Source organism: Grammomys surdaster, unplaced genomic scaffold (assembly GCF_004785775.1).
Source record: "Grammomys surdaster isolate TR1022 unplaced genomic scaffold, NIH_TR_1.0 125977, whole genome shotgun sequence".
NCBI classification, from domain to species: domain Eukaryota; kingdom Metazoa; phylum Chordata; class Mammalia; order Rodentia; family Muridae; genus Grammomys; species Grammomys surdaster.
The window spans coordinates 2,503,795-2,522,420 of NW_021620793.1; the positions used below are offsets into that span (position 1 = coordinate 2,503,795).

The following is an 18,626-nucleotide window of genomic DNA, read 5'->3' on the forward strand; positions in this document are numbered from 1 at the left end:
CTCATGGCCGCATAGGGGCAGCAGCATCCAGACTAATCAGAAACTTCCCCTACTGGGCTTAGGCTGTAACCACGAGTCTGTAAAGACCTGGAGCTCCCAGTTCAGTGGAGCAGATGAAGACTGGGATGCCATGGGTCCCACACAGGCGGCTGCTGATCCCACCATTGCAGCCGCTCCAGCACTCCAGGGACATTGAGGATAGTGCGTATCTGTGTGCGTGCGGGGGTTAGGGGTGGGGCTCACTGATGCTGAACCTCTGGTAACGCCGATTTGGTTACACAGATTTGGTTACAGATTCTATAGACAGCAGGGTCTGTGCCCAGGCCAACCTGGTTTGAACTCTCTTTCCTCTCACCTCAGCCCCAGGAAGGCCAGGATGACAGGTGTGTACCACATCTGTTCTGGTCATCATTCTGATGGTCTCTGTGAAATCTCAAGGCAGGTGGCCTTATGATGAAAGCTCGCGTTGTGGGTTAGCCACCATGGATGGGCAGAATCCTGCTGCCCCGATCTGTCTGTGTGCCCGCAGACCTTCCGGTCTGCCTATTCTTATCATTAAAAGGGATTAAAAAACAGTGCTCCTTCAGCGAGCTCCTTTAAGGATGAAATGGGTTTAATATAGGTAGCGCTTAGATCAGTAGTGTTTTACAGATGCTAAGGGACAGACCTCTCCAGCAGGAGTGCCCTCCTCCCCAGGCTCTTGATGTGCCGGCCCAGATCCAGAGACCCTATCCTTATCCTGTTCGCCTGTGTCTTCAGTTAGTCATCAAAAACCACACACACATAAGAATATAGAATTTTATCTCATTTTAGTTAAAAAAAATAATCGTACCACCGAATGAAGAAGTAGCCTTTTTTTTTTCTTTTCGGGGGTGAGGGAGTTGCTGGGGGGGGGAACCAAAAATAAAATGCAAACAGCCAAAAGTAAAGGGAATTTATATTCATCTGTATAGACATATCCACTAAGGCAAACGCAAGCCAGGGCCGCGGCTGCTGGGCTGGGCTGGGCTGGACTCGGTCCCTCCAATTCTCATAGGTTCTAAGACCGAAAAAATAAAACCTTTGCAAGTCCCACAGGGCTCCCGAGGACTCTTGAGGCATTGTAGTAAAATAAAGAGTTATCGAGTTTCACAAGCAGTGACACGCTGAACATTGCATAAACGGTGGCCCCGTGGCCGTTCACTTAGACTGGGTGACGTCACAGTTTCACATCACAGCAAAGGACACGCACGTACACACACGTGAGCAAGCACATGAAGCTATGGAGAAACGACATGGGTTTCACTGTGGCCTGTCTGGTGATGGGATTGAGGGGGGGGTGTCCCCATGGGATCTACGGGTGGGCACGACAGGCTGGTGCCATCACTGGTGACAGATCCAAGGAAGGATAGTGTGAAAGGGGTGCCCGCCCCGTGTCCTATTACCAGTGCACACAAACACATCAGGCACTCCTTGGGGGGGGAATCAAGGCAGAGTGCTGAGGTCCACCCTGAAAAAGCCAATCCCTTAGGAACCCCACCCCTCTCTCCACGACCCCTTGGGACCCTCAGCTTGCTGCGGGAGTAGGGTGTCAGAGGGTGACATTTCTGGCCCTCCCCACAGAACCCTATCACTTATGTCCTCAAGGCATGCCTGGCAGAGTGTAGCCTGTGAGGTAGATTCGCACAGTGGCCTTCACCCTGCCTGGCTGGGCCCCATTTAAATCAGCTTAGAGTGCTAGGGCCTGGATCTCCTCACTAACATAAGAGTCCCTGGATTTCCTCACTAACATAAGAGTCCCTCCACTTCCAGTAGAGATGAGGCCTGCTCCGAAAGGAAGAATCCCGGGGAGAGTCTCACTCTCTGCTAGACCATAGCAGGGCAGCCTATAGTTCAAGGTAGGTGAGTGGGTGGAGAAAGTAGCTGGTACCAAAGGCAGGGGTGTGAACGGGCTGAGGTTGGCCTGGAGCAGGCAGCAGGGTGGCCAGAGAACAAGACACGTAGGGATGGCCAGAGAGGATGCTGGTGGCTGGCGTCACAGCCGCATGAAGTGCGGGAGGGAGGGAGCAGGGCCTGGACCAGACACTGAGGAGACTCCTGAACGAGAGCCGGTCACATAGAGTTTGCGTTTTAGTAGTGGTCCGGGCACAGAGACCAGGACCTGGGAGCTAGTCTCTCACAGGTCCCCTGTACCCACCCGTGCCCCCAGACCGCACACGGGGCGTGGCCGGGGCGTGGCCTGGGCGTGGCCTCAGTGCTGGCTACTTGAATGTGGACTGCAGCTCCTTAAAGGCTGCTTTCCGCTGCTTCACCTCCTCAGCCTGCTTCTTCCGTTCTTCTTGCTCGGCTTTGATCTCTTCCTCAAAGCGGCTGGACACGTTGATGGCCTGGACCTGAGGGTGAGGGTGACATATCAGGGGCAAGGTCTCCACATCAGCCCCCGGGAGCCGCTCTCCCAGGGATCCTTTCTGGCCCCGGCCCTTGTGAGCCACAGTCACCTCTCTGCCTCAGTTTCTCCATATAGAACCTGGCACACAGAAACTGACCCCAGGGCTTTCTGGGGGCGGAGGGGAAGACAGAGCCCAGCTGGTAAAGTGCTTGCCTAGCATGGGTGACATCCTGGCTTCGAGTTATCCTTCAGAAAACCAGGTATGGTGCAGAACACTTGTGATCCCAGCTCTGGGGAGACGGTCGGAAGGATCAGAAGTTCAAGGGTTATATGAGACTATTTCTCTCTGAGAGAGTGAGAGAGTCACATAGAGTGAATAGAGAGAGAGAGAGAGAGAGAGAAGAGGGGGAAGGAGGGGAGGGAGGGGCAGGCAGGCAGACACATAGAGACAGAAAATATTCACTGGCAGGAGCAGAGTATGAAGCCCTTGGCATCCTGTCCTAGGTCAGGCCCAGGTCCACTGATGAACCCTGATAATCTCTACCAAAGGTTGGAAGAGAGAAGGGAAGGGGGGCAGCCTTGGTCAGCAAAGGTCTCAGTTTCGCATAGAAACGAGAAATAAGAAAAGGAGAAGTCGGCCGGGCGGTGGTGGCGCACGCCTTTAATACCAGCACTTGGGAGGCAGAGACAGGTGGATTTCTGACTTCGAGAGTTCAAGGCTAGCCTGGTCTACAGAGTGAGTTCCAGGACAGCCAGGGCTACACAGAGAAACCCTGTCTCGAAAAACCAAACCAAAAAAAAAAAAAAAAAGAAAAGGAGAAGTCTTGGAATCATTGGACCAAATGCGCCCCCGCCCCCAGCCCCAGTCTATACATGTGCTGAAGGGAAGAGGCTGTACATGCCGACGGTCCGAGGGCCCGCAGTTTCCTCCAGGCTAGGGCTGGCAAGGGCAGGGCCTCCAGGGAACCTCATGGCCCTGCACACCTCACAAAATGTCACCTACACCTCTCCTCTGCAGCCTCGAGAGGGACAGGGAGGGACTGTGCTGGTCCTGTCTTAGCTGTGCCATTGCACAGCTGGGCCGTGCAGTCCCTGGCTCCTCACCTTGGCCTCGAAGAAGTTCTTGGCACCCTTGACGCCTTCTGTGGAGACATCAATCTCGGAAAGGCGGGCCAAGACGTGCAAGCCGCTGTCTTCCTGCAATTCTCCTGCTGCTGCCTTGCGGAAGATCAGAAGGAACTGCGGAGGGAGGGCACAGTGGTCAGCAAGGGGTAACGGGAACAAAGTCCCCGGCCACACCCAAGCTTCAGCTCAGATTCCTCTGCAGAAAGGCTCACCTGCAGGACCGGAAGTCAAGATAGGCTGGGCTCTGGGCCCTGGCTTCCGGGTCTGTCCTGCCAGCACCCTGGGTTAAAGAGTTCCCACCAGTGGCTTCAGCCTGACTCTACCTGCCACCCTCTGTCCCTCAACACAAATCTGCACTACATTCACAAAGCCCCAGAGGGACTGCGCTCCCATTCCGCAATGTGAGTACACTGTCGCTCTCTTCAGATACACCAGAAGAGGGCATCAGATCCCATTACAGATGGTTGTGAGCCACCATGTAGTTGCTGGGAATTGAACTCAGGACCTCTGGGAGAGCAGTCAGTGCTCTTAACCACTGAGCCATCTCTCCAGTCAGAACCATGGCTATTTTGCTTTGATCCTCAGTCCCTCCAGCCATTCCCTAAACAGGCTGCTCTATTGCTTCCCCCTCAGACAATGTGAAGCTACCTAGCACCATACCTGGTCCCCTCAGCAGAACCTGTGGCCTTCCTTTCCTCTCAGCCAAGCGCTGTGTAACCCTGTTTCAGCCGCTTCCCCTTCTAATCTCCAGGCCCTCGGAGCACACGGCCTTTCCCACAACTCAGCTGAGTGCATAGGAATCATTTAAAATAGTTGATCATGATGGCTGACACTTGTAATTCCAGCACTCGGGAGGCTGAGGCAGGAGGACCCCTGCCAAGAATGCCTTGCAATCCTCACATGGCCACCCAGTGCTGAGATGTGGCTGGCTGGGCGTGGCTGGCTGGGCATGGCCTGGGGGTGGACTCACCTCCCGGAAGCTGAGTTTGCTGTCAAAATCCTCGTCCACCTCCTGGATCATACTCTTCAGGCCCAGGTGCGTCTGCGGGGCCCCCAGTTTCTCCATCATGAGTTTCAGTTCCATCAGGTCGATGAAGCCATCCCTGCCGGCATCATACCTGTGGACGCAGAGAGAGGCTTAAGGCTATCCTGACGATGTAGAGAGGCCACAAGCCTGGGGTACAGGAAGTGGTCAGCGTCTTCCCATCAGAGCTGGAAGGGACCTGACCACGTGGTCTGGCTGCATCCTGCATTTTAAACAAGGCTGAGTCTCACACAAACCCAAGGCGTGGGAGAGGAAGCCACAGCCTCCTGTGCTGAGTGTGCGTGAACAAGCAGATGTTCTCCCATCATGCCCGTGGATCCTGCTCTCTCTGGTCCAGGCACCGAGGAGGGGTCTCAGCCTCACCTCAGCCCGATCTGTGGCTTCAGTTAGGTGAGAGGGCTTGTGGGCTGGGACTGAGACACCCTTTACTATGGGGGCTGCCCTTAGAATGTGGGATGTTCACAGAAGCAGCTCCCCTGGGCTGTGACAGCCAAATGTCTCCCAAACACTGCTAACTGGTGTGTGTGTGTGTGTGTGTGTGTGTGTGTGTGTGTTTGCGCGCATGCGTACAAGATTATTCTCAGTGTCCAGAAGAAAACATAGATGTGGAAGATGGTCTCAATGGAGAGAAAGTAAAAAGCACCTACTAGGTGCTCAGACTGTTGAGTGAGTGACTTGGGAATGAATTCTGAGCCAAGGGTCTCGACAGCCTCTTTGGAGCTCTGTGTTTGCAGGAGGGACGCAGAGACAAGGCCACAGTCACAGCAGGGCGGTGGACCTGGGTGTGTTCAGGGAACAGGCTGTTCTGGGAGCCTGCAGGGAGTGGAGGGGTGGGGCGGGGGGCAGTGCTGGGCAGCCTGGCACAGAACCAGTTGATAACCAGGCCTCTGTTTTGGCCCTTCCTTTCTTTCCTCGTCCACCAACAGCCTGGCAGAGACAAGGATGGGTGAGAACAGGGTCTAAATGTCCCTTTCCTATGTCACCACCCGCTGCGAGTGGCCAGAGGCTGCCTCCAACCTATTTTCTAGCTGGTGAGGTGCTGTCCACACCACCAAGCCTTCTTGTCAGGGTGACACACACCTGCTCTGATTGTCTCCTGGGACACAAGCCCGGGGAAAGTGTCCTCAGGGTGACACGCAGGCTTTTCTGCCTGAGGACAGGCAAGGGCTCAATTACAGACACTGGATGCCCTTCCTGTTTCTCTTTGACCACACCTGACTCAGACATCTAACACCCCCCAGCATTGAAACCTGTCTTTGGATCGGAGCTTTATTACTCTTTAACACTCTTAATAACCAGAGGCTCAGAGAGGCTAATTGACCTACCCAAGGTCACACAGCAGTAAGGAAAGAGCTGGGCTACTATCCCAGGTCTGTCAGGCTGTGCCCTGCCTCCTTCTGGGTCCTGTGGCCACCTGCAGATCGGTGTCTGCCAGCAGTGCCAAATCGAGCATTTGTGTGAGGGGTATAGTTGATATATGAGTGACTCAGGCCTTGGAAGTAATGAAGCAGAGAAGATGGGACTCGGGACAGTGTGCTCCCTACAGAATAAGAGGGCTGGGTGGGGACAGGCAGGCTAGTGGGCCCTGAGGACAGAGGGACTGCTGGGGTGGGGGCAAGTGTGAGAGGAAGTGGTACATGCCAGTCAGTGGGCAAGGGCTGTCAAGGCCCAGCCTCCAACAGCAGCAGGAAGGGCCTGAGGTGACTGATTGGGCGCTCTCCAGTCAAGGCAGTGTGTCTACAGGAGACAGAGGGCTGGTCACCTGCTACACTCCTTTGCCAACAGGGACACACCTGATGAGGGGCTTGTCTTTCCCAAGGCAAGACACAAGGTTGCTCCTCTGTGTCCCTTAGGATCACAAAGTCCCTTACTTTTTGAGCACGGACCCCAGTGAAGTTCGGAGGTGGCACGTCACAGTTCTCACGTCAGACTGCCTGGGCTCCTCCCCAGCACAACGCAGAATGCCTAACCTTTAAGGGGCATCTGGTAACATCTGGACACACTTTTGCTCGTCTTATGTGAGAGTCATGAATACTACTGAACAGAGACATCAAGGGGGTCTACAGCATCCGGTGCAGTCTCCTACAAGGAGAATGGTCTGGTTTTAAGTGTTTTTTTGAGGTTATGTTAAAATATCCTGACCAAAAAAAACAAAAGCAGGTTGGAGAGAAAGGGGTCTTTTAGCCCCCAATTCTAGGTTACAGTCATGATGGCTGGGGAAGTTCAGGCAGGATCTTGAAGCAACTGGTCACATCACAGCCACCAACAGCAGAGCGAATGCACCGAGAGTGCACTTGCTGTGCTTGCTATCGGGCCAGCTCGTCCTAGTTAGCACTAATTGTCAACCTGATACAGTCTAGAGTCATCTGAGAAGGGAATCTCAATTGAGGGTTTGCCCAGATCAGATTGGCCTGCAGGTCTATCTGTGGGGGATTACCTGGATGGTTAACTGATGTAGGAGAGCCCGGCCCACTGTAGGCGGCACCATTCCCTAGGCTGTGTAGGGAAGGTAGCTGAGCATGAGCTGGAAACAGCAAGCAGCACTCCTTCAAGGTTTCTACTTCTAGTTCCTAGGAGCTCCTGCCCTGACTCCTCCCACAATGTTCTATGACATTGAAATCTAAGCCAAAAAAAATCCGTTTCTTCCCAGCTGGCTTTTGGTTCAAGTGCTCTATCACAGTACAGAAAGAAAACCAGAATAATACTCTTATATAATTAAAAACTCAACCCCAGGGAATGGTACTGCCCACTCTTAGGCTGGGCCTTTCCACACCAATTAGCATAATCCAGCCCGTACAGACACGCCCACAGGCCAACCTGATCCAGGCTATCCCTCATTGAGATTTCATTTCCAGGGGTTCTAGATTGTGTCAAGTTGACAATGCAACTAACCATCACAGGTCCTAAACATCACCGGAGGGAGCGTGGTTGAGAAACGCAGATGTCATGGTGCCTCTTGGTTGTTGGGAGACTTGCTTAGCTCACATCATAAATGCCAAGCCCGCAGCAGAGGTCACACAGTAAGCAGCTAGCTCTGCCTGGCAGCTATCACCACTCTGGTGAGATTTAGTTATCTTACCAAGTAACCGCTGCGTGCCAGGCACTTTATAAGCTCAGCAATCATAGTGGGTCGGGACTGGAGAGGACTACTGAAGAGGGTCTAGCCTGGGACCCCAGCTTGAGAGCCACATGTCCCTTGTTTTTCTGTGACCCCGGCTGGACCTACACTCAAGGGTCCATGCTTCTTTTAAAGCCAGAACAACTATCTCAGACTAAATAGAAGCACACACCATGCCCAAACTTGGATGTCACGTCTGGTTGTGGATTTCCTGCTTTCTGGCAGCTTCAGGCTGGGCCAGGCCACGCCTCAAACCACAGCCTGTATCAATCAACGGTCAATCAATTACCAGGACTGGGCTCCAACCCAGGCCGACTCCAGTCCCCAGGGGACGATGCAGGGGCTGGCTACAGTTCCAAAAAATATCCATCACCAAGCTAGGTGACACAGAGCCAAAAGAAGACTGGTACAGGGTGGGAGGTGGCCCTGGAGGAGGTGACCATTCCCCTGAAGATGTACAGCGGTGACTTGACTACACCCTCACCTCGTATCCAGACTCCAGCTCTGCCTTGGTTGGTTGGGTGGCCCCGCTGGTCACCTGACCCCATGCACCCCGCTTTCACCATCTCTACCATGCAGATTAAAGAACCCACTCTGGAAGTGAGGCAAAGATTGCGAGATGATTCAAACTCACTCTTGGCACAGGGCCAGACACACAGTAGGTGCTTATAACTTAAAACCGGCCATTATCATTAAGATCATGCACCGGACGCCACGCTGAGCATTTCGCATCCTTGCTATGAAAATGGCAGTGATGTTGGGTTAATAAAAGCCACCCTGGAGCCACAAAGCGCTGCTGCTCAATCACCAGGACCAGGTTTGGTTCTCAGTCCCCAGGCCAGCCAGCTCACGAGCACCTGTAATTCCAGCGCCACACGATCTGATGCCCTCTTCTGGCCTTCCTTGGTACTGCATCACATAACGCAGACATATAGTTAGGTGCCGGCACATACACAGAACACTAAATTATAAAAGAAAAAAAATGAAAAACTAAAAACAAAACAAAAAAATCCCTGCTATGCTGGAGCTGGGTGTGATGACACTTGCCAATAATCTCAGTACTTGGAAGATTGGGGCAGGAGGATTGCAGTGAGTTTGAGGTCAGGTAGGTTTACATAAGAGAGTTCAAGTCCAGCTAGGCCTGTCTCACAAACAAACCAACCCATGCTGGCTTCTCTAAGGGTTCTAGGACTGATAGTTCAGAGCTGGGAGGAGGGGTTTATGGTATAGTGACCCCTGAGGGGTGGGGTGTCAGTCTGGATAGATGACCAAGGGGCTCCCCAGTATTCCCCTCCTCTGAAACTTCCCCTTCTAGGCCTGACTTAAAGACCCGGCACGTCAGGGGGTCTGGCTAAGCTGAAGGAGACAGGAGCCTTAAGATGCATAGCTCGTGGTCTCCTGCTTTCCTCCCTGTAAGGAGGTAACAGTGGGGACTGTCCCCACACCTCTAAGTAGGTGACAACTGTGGAGATGACGGTGTTTTCACAAGGGAGGCTGGAGGGGCCCTCTTATCCTGCTGACTTCTTCCTGAGCTGGAACTGAAGCTCCCGGAATCTCAGAGGATCCAGAGAGAAGGAAAGGTTGTCACTCAGGTTCATTCACCTAGCCTGGCCCACCAGCTTATGGAAGAAAATAGGGGCCCTGAGTGGGGAGTGATAAGCCCGGGGTCACACAGCAGGCAGGATTCGACTAGCAGAACTCTTCCATCTCTCTGGCTCCCTCTTCCTCAGGGGCCACTGGGGTTGGGCCTGATGCTCCACTCGGGGCTCTTGGGTTTGGCTCAGGAAGGCCAATGTCACTAAGCCAATGTCACCAAGCTCTACCAACAAAACTCTCAGGCTTTGGAGCTCAGCACCTTTCCTCGGCATTGGAGGGAGGCTGCTGCGGGCTGGCACTCAGCCCGCATTCCAGCCTCCCTCCCGGTGCCACAGTTCACAGCAGGGGAGGGCTCAGCAGCTGCTGCCCTGGACTTGACAAAAATCCCTCCCATCACCCTCCCTACAGCTGCCACCCAGGCTGACCCTGTCTTTAGGTCTGAATGTGATCCTATAAAGCCGCTTCCCCCAGCTCCGTCTGTCCCCTCCCCTCAGTTCCGATAACCCCGAGTCACAAGGGTGGCATTCTCCATCCAGACATCCCTTTCCAACAGACAAGGAGACCGCGACAGAAAGAAAGTGCACTGGCCAAGGTCAACAAGGGTGCAGGTGGAGTCCAACTGTGATAAGAACCACAGTATCTCCTGCTGCCTCCAGAGGAGAGAGAGCCCCGGGGGATGGAAAGGACAGTGAAGCGGCGGTCACTTCAGCCAGCACTCCCTCCGTAAGGGCCAAACTGCCAGTGTGGTTTTTCCCTATTTGGTGTCTTAAACACCTCTGAGGACAGAGGCCTCACTGTTCCCTAAGGTAGGCAGCGATCACTCCCGCAGCTCCATCCATCCCTGCTGTGCTGGCTGAAGTGGAGCCATTACCACAGCTGTTGCCCCAGCACAGGGAAGGGGTACAGGGAGCTAACTAAATTTTGTCCTTACTGGTGCCCAGCCAGGCCTGTGCTGCTGGTTCCAAATGGTCACAGGAGGATAGACCGCTGAAGGGGTGCTGGGTTCAAGGGCCCCCGGTTTACATGCTCCCTTGTTACCACAGATATCTGTTTTCTGGATTATTAAGGATGTAATCATGAATAGAAAATGGTCACCACTCAGTAGGTGCTTCAAACTTATTCTATTACAATCATTAAGCAGCTGTATTTTGGGGCCTCCCCCATCCTGTGTAGGGGAGGTCTCAGTGGCCTCCCAAGCCTGAGCCTTTACATCCTAAGACAAGGGAGGGCATTTTTGAGGGTAGGTAACTTCTGGAGGGCAGGTGACTTCCAACTCTGCTAGCTGTTCTGGCCAGCTTGGGCCTGCTTGCCTGTCTTCATGGGACGTGCAGGTGGGTCCCAGTAACGACAGCTCAGCAGGGCCAGCTTGGCATGTGTCCCCACCCCCCACTGCCTGACTCAGAGGAAAAACCAGGCACTCACCACTTCTCCTTTGGGCAGAATCTGACCCTGATCACCTGTCCTAAGTCAGAGGTTTAGGGACGGACGGAGCAGTGTGCGGTGCTCTTGGGCCCCTCCCCAGTTTTCTGGAGGGTCCAAGGAGGGCCCCCAAGTAGAGAGCTACTGACTTGCTTGAGGGCTGCCAAGGCTCAGGGCTGTCTTAACCTCAAGTGTGACACCGCCCACGGGGTGAGCCATGGTGGTAATGTGGGAGCGTCTTGCCGCTGCTCTATTTCCCACCCACCCTTAATAATCACGTATGAGAGTGACTACGGATATAACCCAGTGCTGTTCCCACTCCCGACTCCACTCGTAGTACTCCCGAGGAACTCACACAGACAGTCACCTCCCTACAGTCACCAGGAAGGGAGATGGAAGTCGATAGACTGGCCTTGTACTTTCCTTTTGTCCCTTTCCTTCAGTGGTACTGAGGATTAACCCCAGGGCCTCATGCATGCTGAGGTCTCACGGAGTTGCTCAAGCTGGTCTCGAACCCACTTTGCAGCACAGGGTGGCCTTGAGTTTTTCTATCCCCCTGCCTCAGCTACATGAGCAGCTGGGATGTCAGGCCAGCGCCACCAGGCTTGGGAAGCACTTGCGAGAAGTGGGGACTTTGTGGAGATGCATTTTCTGACGGCTCCAGGTTACAAGTGATGTGAAGACTGGGGTGGACCACAAGAGGGAGGAACAGGGTAGGGAGACAGACCCCCGATAAGTCATTGCCTCTGCTTCTCACTAGCTCTGGACCTTAATGTTCTGAGACTCAGTCTCCCTACTTGTCATGAGGCCGGTGGGAATCCAGCAGGATGTTTAAAAAGTATTAGGAAGAGAGCCAGCAGGACTGGAGAGATGGCTTGGTGCTTAAGAGAACTTGCTGCTCTTGCAGAGGACCTGGGTTCAATTCCCAGCACCCAGATGGAAACTTCCACTGTCTATAACTCCAGTATGGGGGAATCCAACAGCTTCCAAAGGCAAAACACACATAATAACAACAACAACAACAACAACAAGAGCAACTACTACTAGTAGTAGTAGTAGAAGTTAGTAGTAGTACTAGTTATAGTACTAGTTGTACTACTAGTAGTAGAAGCTTCCTAAGAAGAAGAGAGCAGGGTGCTGGTACCCGGTGGGTCAACAGTGGCCCCATTCATCAGCCAAATGGCTGAATCTTGAAAGGACTTCCTGCTCAGCTCAGTCAGGCTGGTCCCAGCTAGCCACACCTGGCTGGCCCTGCGGCCTCCTCTGTTCATGCAAAGCGGAAGTCCTACTTTGCAAGAAGGCTGCTGGGCAGCCAGAAGGAACTCAGTGACTGCAGGCTGCAGGGATGTCCTTGCAAGAGGCTGCAAAGTGACTAACCCCTCAGCCGAGCTGCCCTTGCAGCTGCTCTAACCTGCCTGGATGTCCTGATGACCCTTGGGCCAGGACTCTTCCGGCTGAAGCCAGGCCTGGATCTCTGACACCTCTGGGAAGGCTGGGAAGGAGGGAAAAGGGGCAGTGGGAGGTGTAACCACCCCCAACCAGAAAGTCCCAAGAATGGGGAGGGGAGGTGACTCAGATGCAGAGGGGAAGTGGGTGGAAAAGAGAAGAGGCCCATTGTTGGGAATCCTCCCTCCCTGGGGTGTGAGGCACCTCAACCCCCACCAAGTTAGGCTCTAGCTTTACAAACAAGGATCAGACGCCCACCTCGCTAGCCACCTAGATCTAATCATGCAAGTAGACCTTAGCCAAGTGACTCACTTCTGAGCCTTGAGGACTAAACTTGACCTCTAAGTGACAGAGGTAAGTTCCCCTGGGATTCTCTAGTAAGGACACCACCCACCTAGGCTGCTGTGGGGATGTGTGGCAGCAGTGTTTCCTAATAGTAGAAACACAGAAGCCTTCCATTAAAGGCCCTGTGGACCCACCAAAGACCTCCCAAAGACTGTGGGTTCTTCGAGGCCTTCAGCTGGATTTGGCAGCTGCCGGGTAGCAGGCAGAACCCTTGTCTTCTACGGTCATCCATGACCCCAGACCCCAGGCCAAACCTGGGACAGTTCCATTTTCTCACACGCAATTGTCAGGTAGGGGAGACACCAAGACTCAGAAGCCCAGCTGGGTGGCAAGGGCCTGTGTCCCAGTTTAGTGTCACTCCAAGGGCTGCTGATAGCTCTTTTTCTTCCACCACCTGCCTGCCACGTAATTAAGTGATAATGAATTCATCTCTCTATTTTGTTATTTATCAAAGCAATATGTAGCTGTCAATCAGAGTGTCTGTTGGGCAAGAGGAAAGCAGCAACGATGTGCTGATTCCCTGTCATTCTGGCCCAAAGCAAAGGGCTGTTGCCAGTCGAACAGCCTGGCAGCTCTGTTGGGGGGAAGTGGAGGCAGCCAAAGGCTCCTTCTGAGCTACCTCAGGGCCAGCGCTGATGGCTCCCATCAGGGCCAGGGCATATGCTTTACTTGGGACAATGATGAGGGTAACTTAGTAAGTACTGATTCTGTGCCAAGTACTGGGTTACGCACTTGACAGCACCATCAGGTGAGGAAAGAGACCCAGGAAGGGTTAAGGAACGTGCTCTAGGTCGATGGCTAGGTCCCATCCTGTAGGACTGCAGACTGTCAACCAGGAAGAGAAGAGAGAGGAGGCCCAGTGGCCCCAGCAGCTTGTGATGAAAAGCCAGAAGGAAAGGGATCCTTCCCTGCCTGATGCAAGGGGTCATGAGATGAAGTGGGTGGGGAGGAGGCAGGGCAGAGGGGTAAGGCCAGTGCCGGGCCAGACAGGACAAGGAACTAGGGCACCTTCCTCAGATTCCACAGCTTGTTCACAATTATGTGGCTGCCTGCCTTCCAGGCAGGTGTCAGCTTACAGAACCTTCCAGAGTTCTCTCTGGGCTGTTGGTCCGCTCAGCGCTAGCCAGCCCTGAAATTCTGCCCGTCCCATGCCTTTTTGTCTTGGAAACTTCTGGAAAACAACTCTGGATGAGTGGGCAGAGAGAGGGGAGGAGGCTGGGTGTGTGTGAGAGAGGAGGGATATAGTTTGCGGTTACGGGGGTGGGGTGAAGAGGGTGGGGTACAGGCTCTAAGACACAGGGCCTCTGTGCCTGACAGCAGGTGGAACTCAGTACGTGTCATCTCTAGGCCCCACCTTGAGAAAAACCCATGATCCCAAGCAGGTCACTTCTCTCTTCTAGGTCTCAGTTTTCCTGTCTGTAAAAATGGGGAGAGGGGCTGGAGTCAGCTGGCAGTGTAGTAGATGGCAAAGCCTGCTGTTCCCTCCAGTTCTCCCTTGAACACTGTCGTCAGGTGGTTTCTGCTTGTCCACACTGAAGGATAGACCAGAAGACTGTGCAGTAGCTCTGAAGGGCATCAGTGCTCAAGACCCCGTAGACATAAGGCTAGGACATAAGGCTGTGAATCATCGCACACAGCCTGTTCCTCTAGCACAGGGGTAGACTGAAGTTAAGGAACGACAAGCGGATGAGGAAGGAAGCCTGGGGCTGCCGAGGAAAAACCAGCTCCACTTTCCAGAGGCACCAGCTCCACTCCTCCCTGCCCTCTGCTCTCAACAGAGCCCTGGCTGAGATCCTGGGACCTGCTGGGCCCCAGGAGGCAGCAGCCACTTGCACAGAGGAAGCAGATCGTGTATTTTGTGCTCTGAGAAGCCGTCTGGGGCTGTTCCCAGCCGGGACGCGGCTGGGCTGGGCTCATCGGGCACAGTGAGGCCTTGTTTCCCTGAATACAACAGCAGCAGCTCTGTGCTGTAGCCAGGGACCCTGGCGAGTGGCACTTCCTTCTCTTGAGGTCCAGCTTTCTGGCCCCTTCCTGCCCTGTCACCCCTCCCAACTCCACAGCACGCAGTACTAGTGCCAAGAGGTAGGTAGGTAGCTCCGAGGAGTCCAGCACCCTCTCGTCTCCACAAAAGCACCTCTCAGTTAAACTTCTCCCCCCAAAACAGCCTGTGTAAAACTGAGTACAAGCACAGCTTCCAGACCATTCTCCCCACGGGTTCCCCAAAAATCAAAGTGGTCTCTCCTGAGCTTGCTCTTGGGGGGGATCTGGGTTCCCTAAAATGATGCCATGGTTTGGGGGATAAGAATACAGCCGAAGGAAAAGGAAGGAGGAAATGTAAAATGGACTGGTGGTGGATGCAGGGGGGAAGGTCAGTCACACACACACACACACACACACACACACACAGAGAGAGAGAGAGAGAGAGAGAGAGAGACAGAGAGAGAGAGAGAGAGAGAGAGAGAGAAAACACACACAGAGAGAAAGAGGTGTCGGGACACTGACACAGGTATCTGTGAGAGACAGTTCTGAAGGGAAGGCCGCAGCTTTTGAGCCTACCCGTCTGAGTTCGAATCCCGATCCTATCATTTTGTAGCTGTAAAGTCCTGGGTCACGGGGCTGCTGGGAAGCATGGACGGGCTTTATTGCCCCAGCCCTATCTCTGCAGAGATCTATGACATGTGAACACCCTCTGGGACCATCCCATAGGGTGGATCGACCTCGAAGTCACAGTTGTCCTAAGGTTCAAAAGCAAGGAGTGTGGATTCTTGCTGTCTTGGCCTGGTCAGTCAGTGCAGACTGAAGCCAGAGGGTATCCTCTTGCCCGGGAACCTCTATGTAGACATTTGGGGGTGCATTATTGTGGCACCAGGGAGCTTCTAGTCACCCATGGCTGGGAACTAAAGTTCTCTTTCCCTATGAGGACTGGCTGTGGGTATGGAAGGAAGTGGGTCGTGGGACATGGGAAAACCTTCTCTGCACCCTGGATGGAGGGAACGCCCCCTTCCCTGGCTTCCTGATTGGTGTCTGGGCACTGTCAGCTGGGTGTGGCCGGGCTCTCAATCCTTTACCTGCCTGCTGTCTTTTGCTTTGGGACTTCCTGCGTACCCCACCCAAAACTCAGCTTCAGTGGCTCGGTCCCCTCTGGGATCCACTCCAGCCTGGTACCTGGAGGACCGCTTCCTTTCCAGGAATCATAGGTGGCTCGACAGGAAGTAGGGACGCCGGTCCTATGGAGGGCCACTTGCACCTTCACCACCCCCATGGGTACTCTCCCCCACCCCATATTGCTTGATTCTGTGGGGTGTGGAATGGCTGAGCCCACAGGTCTAGGGGACATCCTTATCTGGTAAGGGTACAGCTTGGAATCACAGGAACTAGAGGGTAGGAGTTGGAGATGTTAGTTAGGGCACAATGCAAGGGGTTCCCTTTCTGCCCTGAGAGAGTATGGCCACCAGGGATTGTGGGAAGGGAGGGACTGTTGCTGGGAAGAGGGCTGCCTTCTGATAAAGGGCAGGCAAGTCACCACTGCAGGGCCCTTTAGTGAAGGGGTTCGGGGTTGGGGGAGGGGAGGTGGACTCCCAGTGTATGGAGAGGGGCTAAGCCCCAGGGGACATTTTCCTGATGCTAGGGGAGTTACGTGTTTGTAGACTGGAGGACAGGGACAGAGGAGCCTTTCCCTAGCAAGACCACAGTGTTAAGGAAATGGGACCTGGCCAACAGGGTGGGCAGGAACGGAAAGGGCTGAAGAGTTTTCACAGTAAGTAAACACAGAATAATTGAGGTGTGTGTGTTGGGGGTGGGGGGGGGTGTCTCAACCTAGAACTAGAGAGACCAGAGCTAAGCAGAAGAAATTAAAGGACCCTAGTAAAATGCATACATCTGGAATAGGTGCCAGGAATGTCCCCTTAAGAGGCAATAGGGGTGCCTTATCTCGGTGGGGGTAGAGAGTCCAGTAGTTGGAACGGGAGAGGAAGGGAAGCCACCAGCCCTTTCTCAGTGTGTGTGGGTGTAGGGTGGTAGGCGCAGTAACATTGACAGTGGGAAGGGGGTCGGTACCCTGTGTGAGTGGTGGGGACTCTCTGGGGACCTGAGATTATCTGGAAGGAACCTCGGGGAGCCCCCAACCCACGTGGGGTATCCGGAGGGCAGCATCACCAGGAGGAAGGGGTCATATGCCAGGACCAGAAAAGGGGGGTTCCCCAGATCCACTTGCGTGCTGGGGTCTGGAAGTCTCGTGGCTCTCTGGAGAGGGCAGCAGAGTTCCCCACCCTGGTGAGTGGAGGTCCTGGGGGAGCCTAGCTAGGGATACTGGAGGTTCGGGCCCGAGGCCGGGTCTAGGGTGGTGGGGAAGCGGGCGCGAGGGCACTCACTGCTTGAACATCTTCTCCATGTCTTTGATCTGTTTCCTGGAGAACTCCTTGAACTCGGTGTAGGGGTTGAAGACGCGGCGGCTGGGCGACTGCGGCTCTCCGATGCCCTGGTTGAGGTCCGCGCGCCGCAGCAGCTTGGCGCTCAGCTCGTCGTCCGCGCTGCCCAACGCCTGGGCAGTCTCGTCGGGAGCCTCGGCCGCCGCCGCCGCCCCGTTGAGCCCCGGCTGCTCCGTCGCCTCGCCGCCTTCGCCCTCCATCTGCAGCCTCCGGCTCAGCTTGCTGGCCAGCTCGTCCGTGGCCATGGTGGCCCGCGTACCGCTGCCTCGGCCGGGCCCCTGCTCTGCGCCGCGCTACCAGCCCCGCTCTTCCTCTTCCTGACACTCCCCGCCGCCAGGCGCCGCCCTGAAGGTGGGACTTAGGGGACCGCCCGCCCCCGGGCTGGCTCCCGCCGCCTGTGCCGCGTGCCCGGTCCCTCTCAATCCCCGGGGAGGGGGGGTCAGGTGCATTCTGCTCCCTAACTCTTCATCATTAACCCCCTCCCACCCCCCCAGTGAAAAACTATCAACATCTCTCTGATGACCTCGGGGGGGACCCCTGAGTCCCGCGAGCCCTCTGGAAGGAACCTGGGGAGGGGGGTGTCCCAACCCTGAGGGAGGGAAGAGGGTCTGCTCGCAGGAGGTGGCTGTGGATTCAGGGACTGGAGAGGGGCGCGGCTCCCAGCCCCTTCTCTGAAAGGGGTTTGTGTCTCTGGCACCCTGTCGGTTGCCATGGAGACCACTGGTAGTGAACCGCTGGGCGTTCTTGATAAGGTTGCAGGAGTCTGAAGAAGGTGGACCCTAGCACCGGAGTCCAATTGAGATCGTCTCCAGGGCCGTAGTGACTGACATCATCCAAAAGTGGAGTAGCTGCTACGAGGGAGATGGCACCCTATCAGTCCTCAAAGGTCCCCAAAGAACTGGGAAAGGGGAAGGGGCTCGTCCTGCTAGATGATGATTCAGCACAATAGCTGCTGGACTCCGTTGATGCCTGGGGCTCCACCTCAGAGGGATTTCAGAGAGATCTCTATGTTGCCTCTTTGACGGGGATCCCAGAGGGGTGACCTCCTCCCCAAAGGCTCAGGAAAGAGGGCTGGAAAGGAGGAGTTCAGAGAGAATCTGTCTCTGTCTTCTAGCCTGTCACTTCAAGAAGCAAAGCTGGGCTGAGGAGAAGGCTCAGTTATTAAGAGTGGTTATTACCCTTGTGGAGGACTGACATTTTAGCATCCATGTAGGGTGGGGGAAGGGAAGGGCAAGTCACCAAAGGCCTGTAACTCCAGCATCAGGGATCCAAGACCCTCTTCTGGCTTGCTTATGGGCCCGCACTCATGTGCGTGTACCCCTCCCCCACATACACACAATTAAAGCTAAAGTAAATCTTTGAGCAGCACATGGTGGTGTATGCAGCCTTTAGTCCTAACACTCAGGAGGCAGAGGCTGGCCAGTCATTACGGGTTCAGTCAGCCTGGTCTACATCAGGAGTTCCAGGCTAGCCAGAGCTGCATAGTGAAACCCCCCTCCTCGATAGATAGGTGATAGATAGATAGATAGATGATAGATAGATAGATAGATAGATAGATAAGCAAACTCTTAAAAACTACAAAGCTATGGTGCTCCGGCATCAACTTCAGGGGCACTAGCCATAATGCTGACTCCCAGGCCCCACCTAGACTGACAGACCTGCCCTTTGTCACTGGGGTCCAAAAAGCTGCTTTTCGCCTTTAATCCCAGCACTTGGGAGGCAGAGGCAGGCGGATTT

General features: G+C 54.5%; 1 protein-coding gene across 1 annotated transcript; it reads right to left on the bottom strand.

Moving 5' to 3' along the window:
* Window positions 1-792: 792 nt before the first annotated feature.
* Window positions 793-17,201, bottom strand: Efhd2 (EF-hand domain family member D2). The gene is made up of 4 exons (XM_028754043.1): window positions 16,833-17,201; window positions 4,464-4,611; window positions 3,473-3,607; window positions 793-2,372 (listed from the first exon to the last, which is right to left on the bottom strand). Exons 1-4 carry the CDS (start codon window positions 17,132-17,134, stop codon window positions 2,241-2,243), a joined length of 717 nt encoding a protein of 238 aa, XP_028609876.1. The 5' UTR covers window positions 17,135-17,201; the 3' UTR covers window positions 793-2,240.
* Between the last annotated feature and the right edge of the window lie 1,425 nt (window positions 17,202-18,626).

Excerpts from the sequence above, each read along its gene's own strand:
- Efhd2 (XM_028754043.1), bottom strand. The coding sequence starts at position 17,134 with ATGGCCACGGACGAGCTGGCCAGCAAGCTGAGCCGGAGGCTGCAGATG. Across the intron at positions 4,612-16,832 it reads ATGGAGAAGATGTTCAAGCA|GTATGATGCCGGCAGGGATG; the intron begins GTGAGTGCCCTC and ends CTGCGTCCACAG. Across the intron at positions 2,373-3,472 it reads AGAACTTCTTCGAGGCCAAG|GTCCAGGCCATCAACGTGTC; the intron begins GTGAGGAGCCAG and ends CCTCACCCTCAG.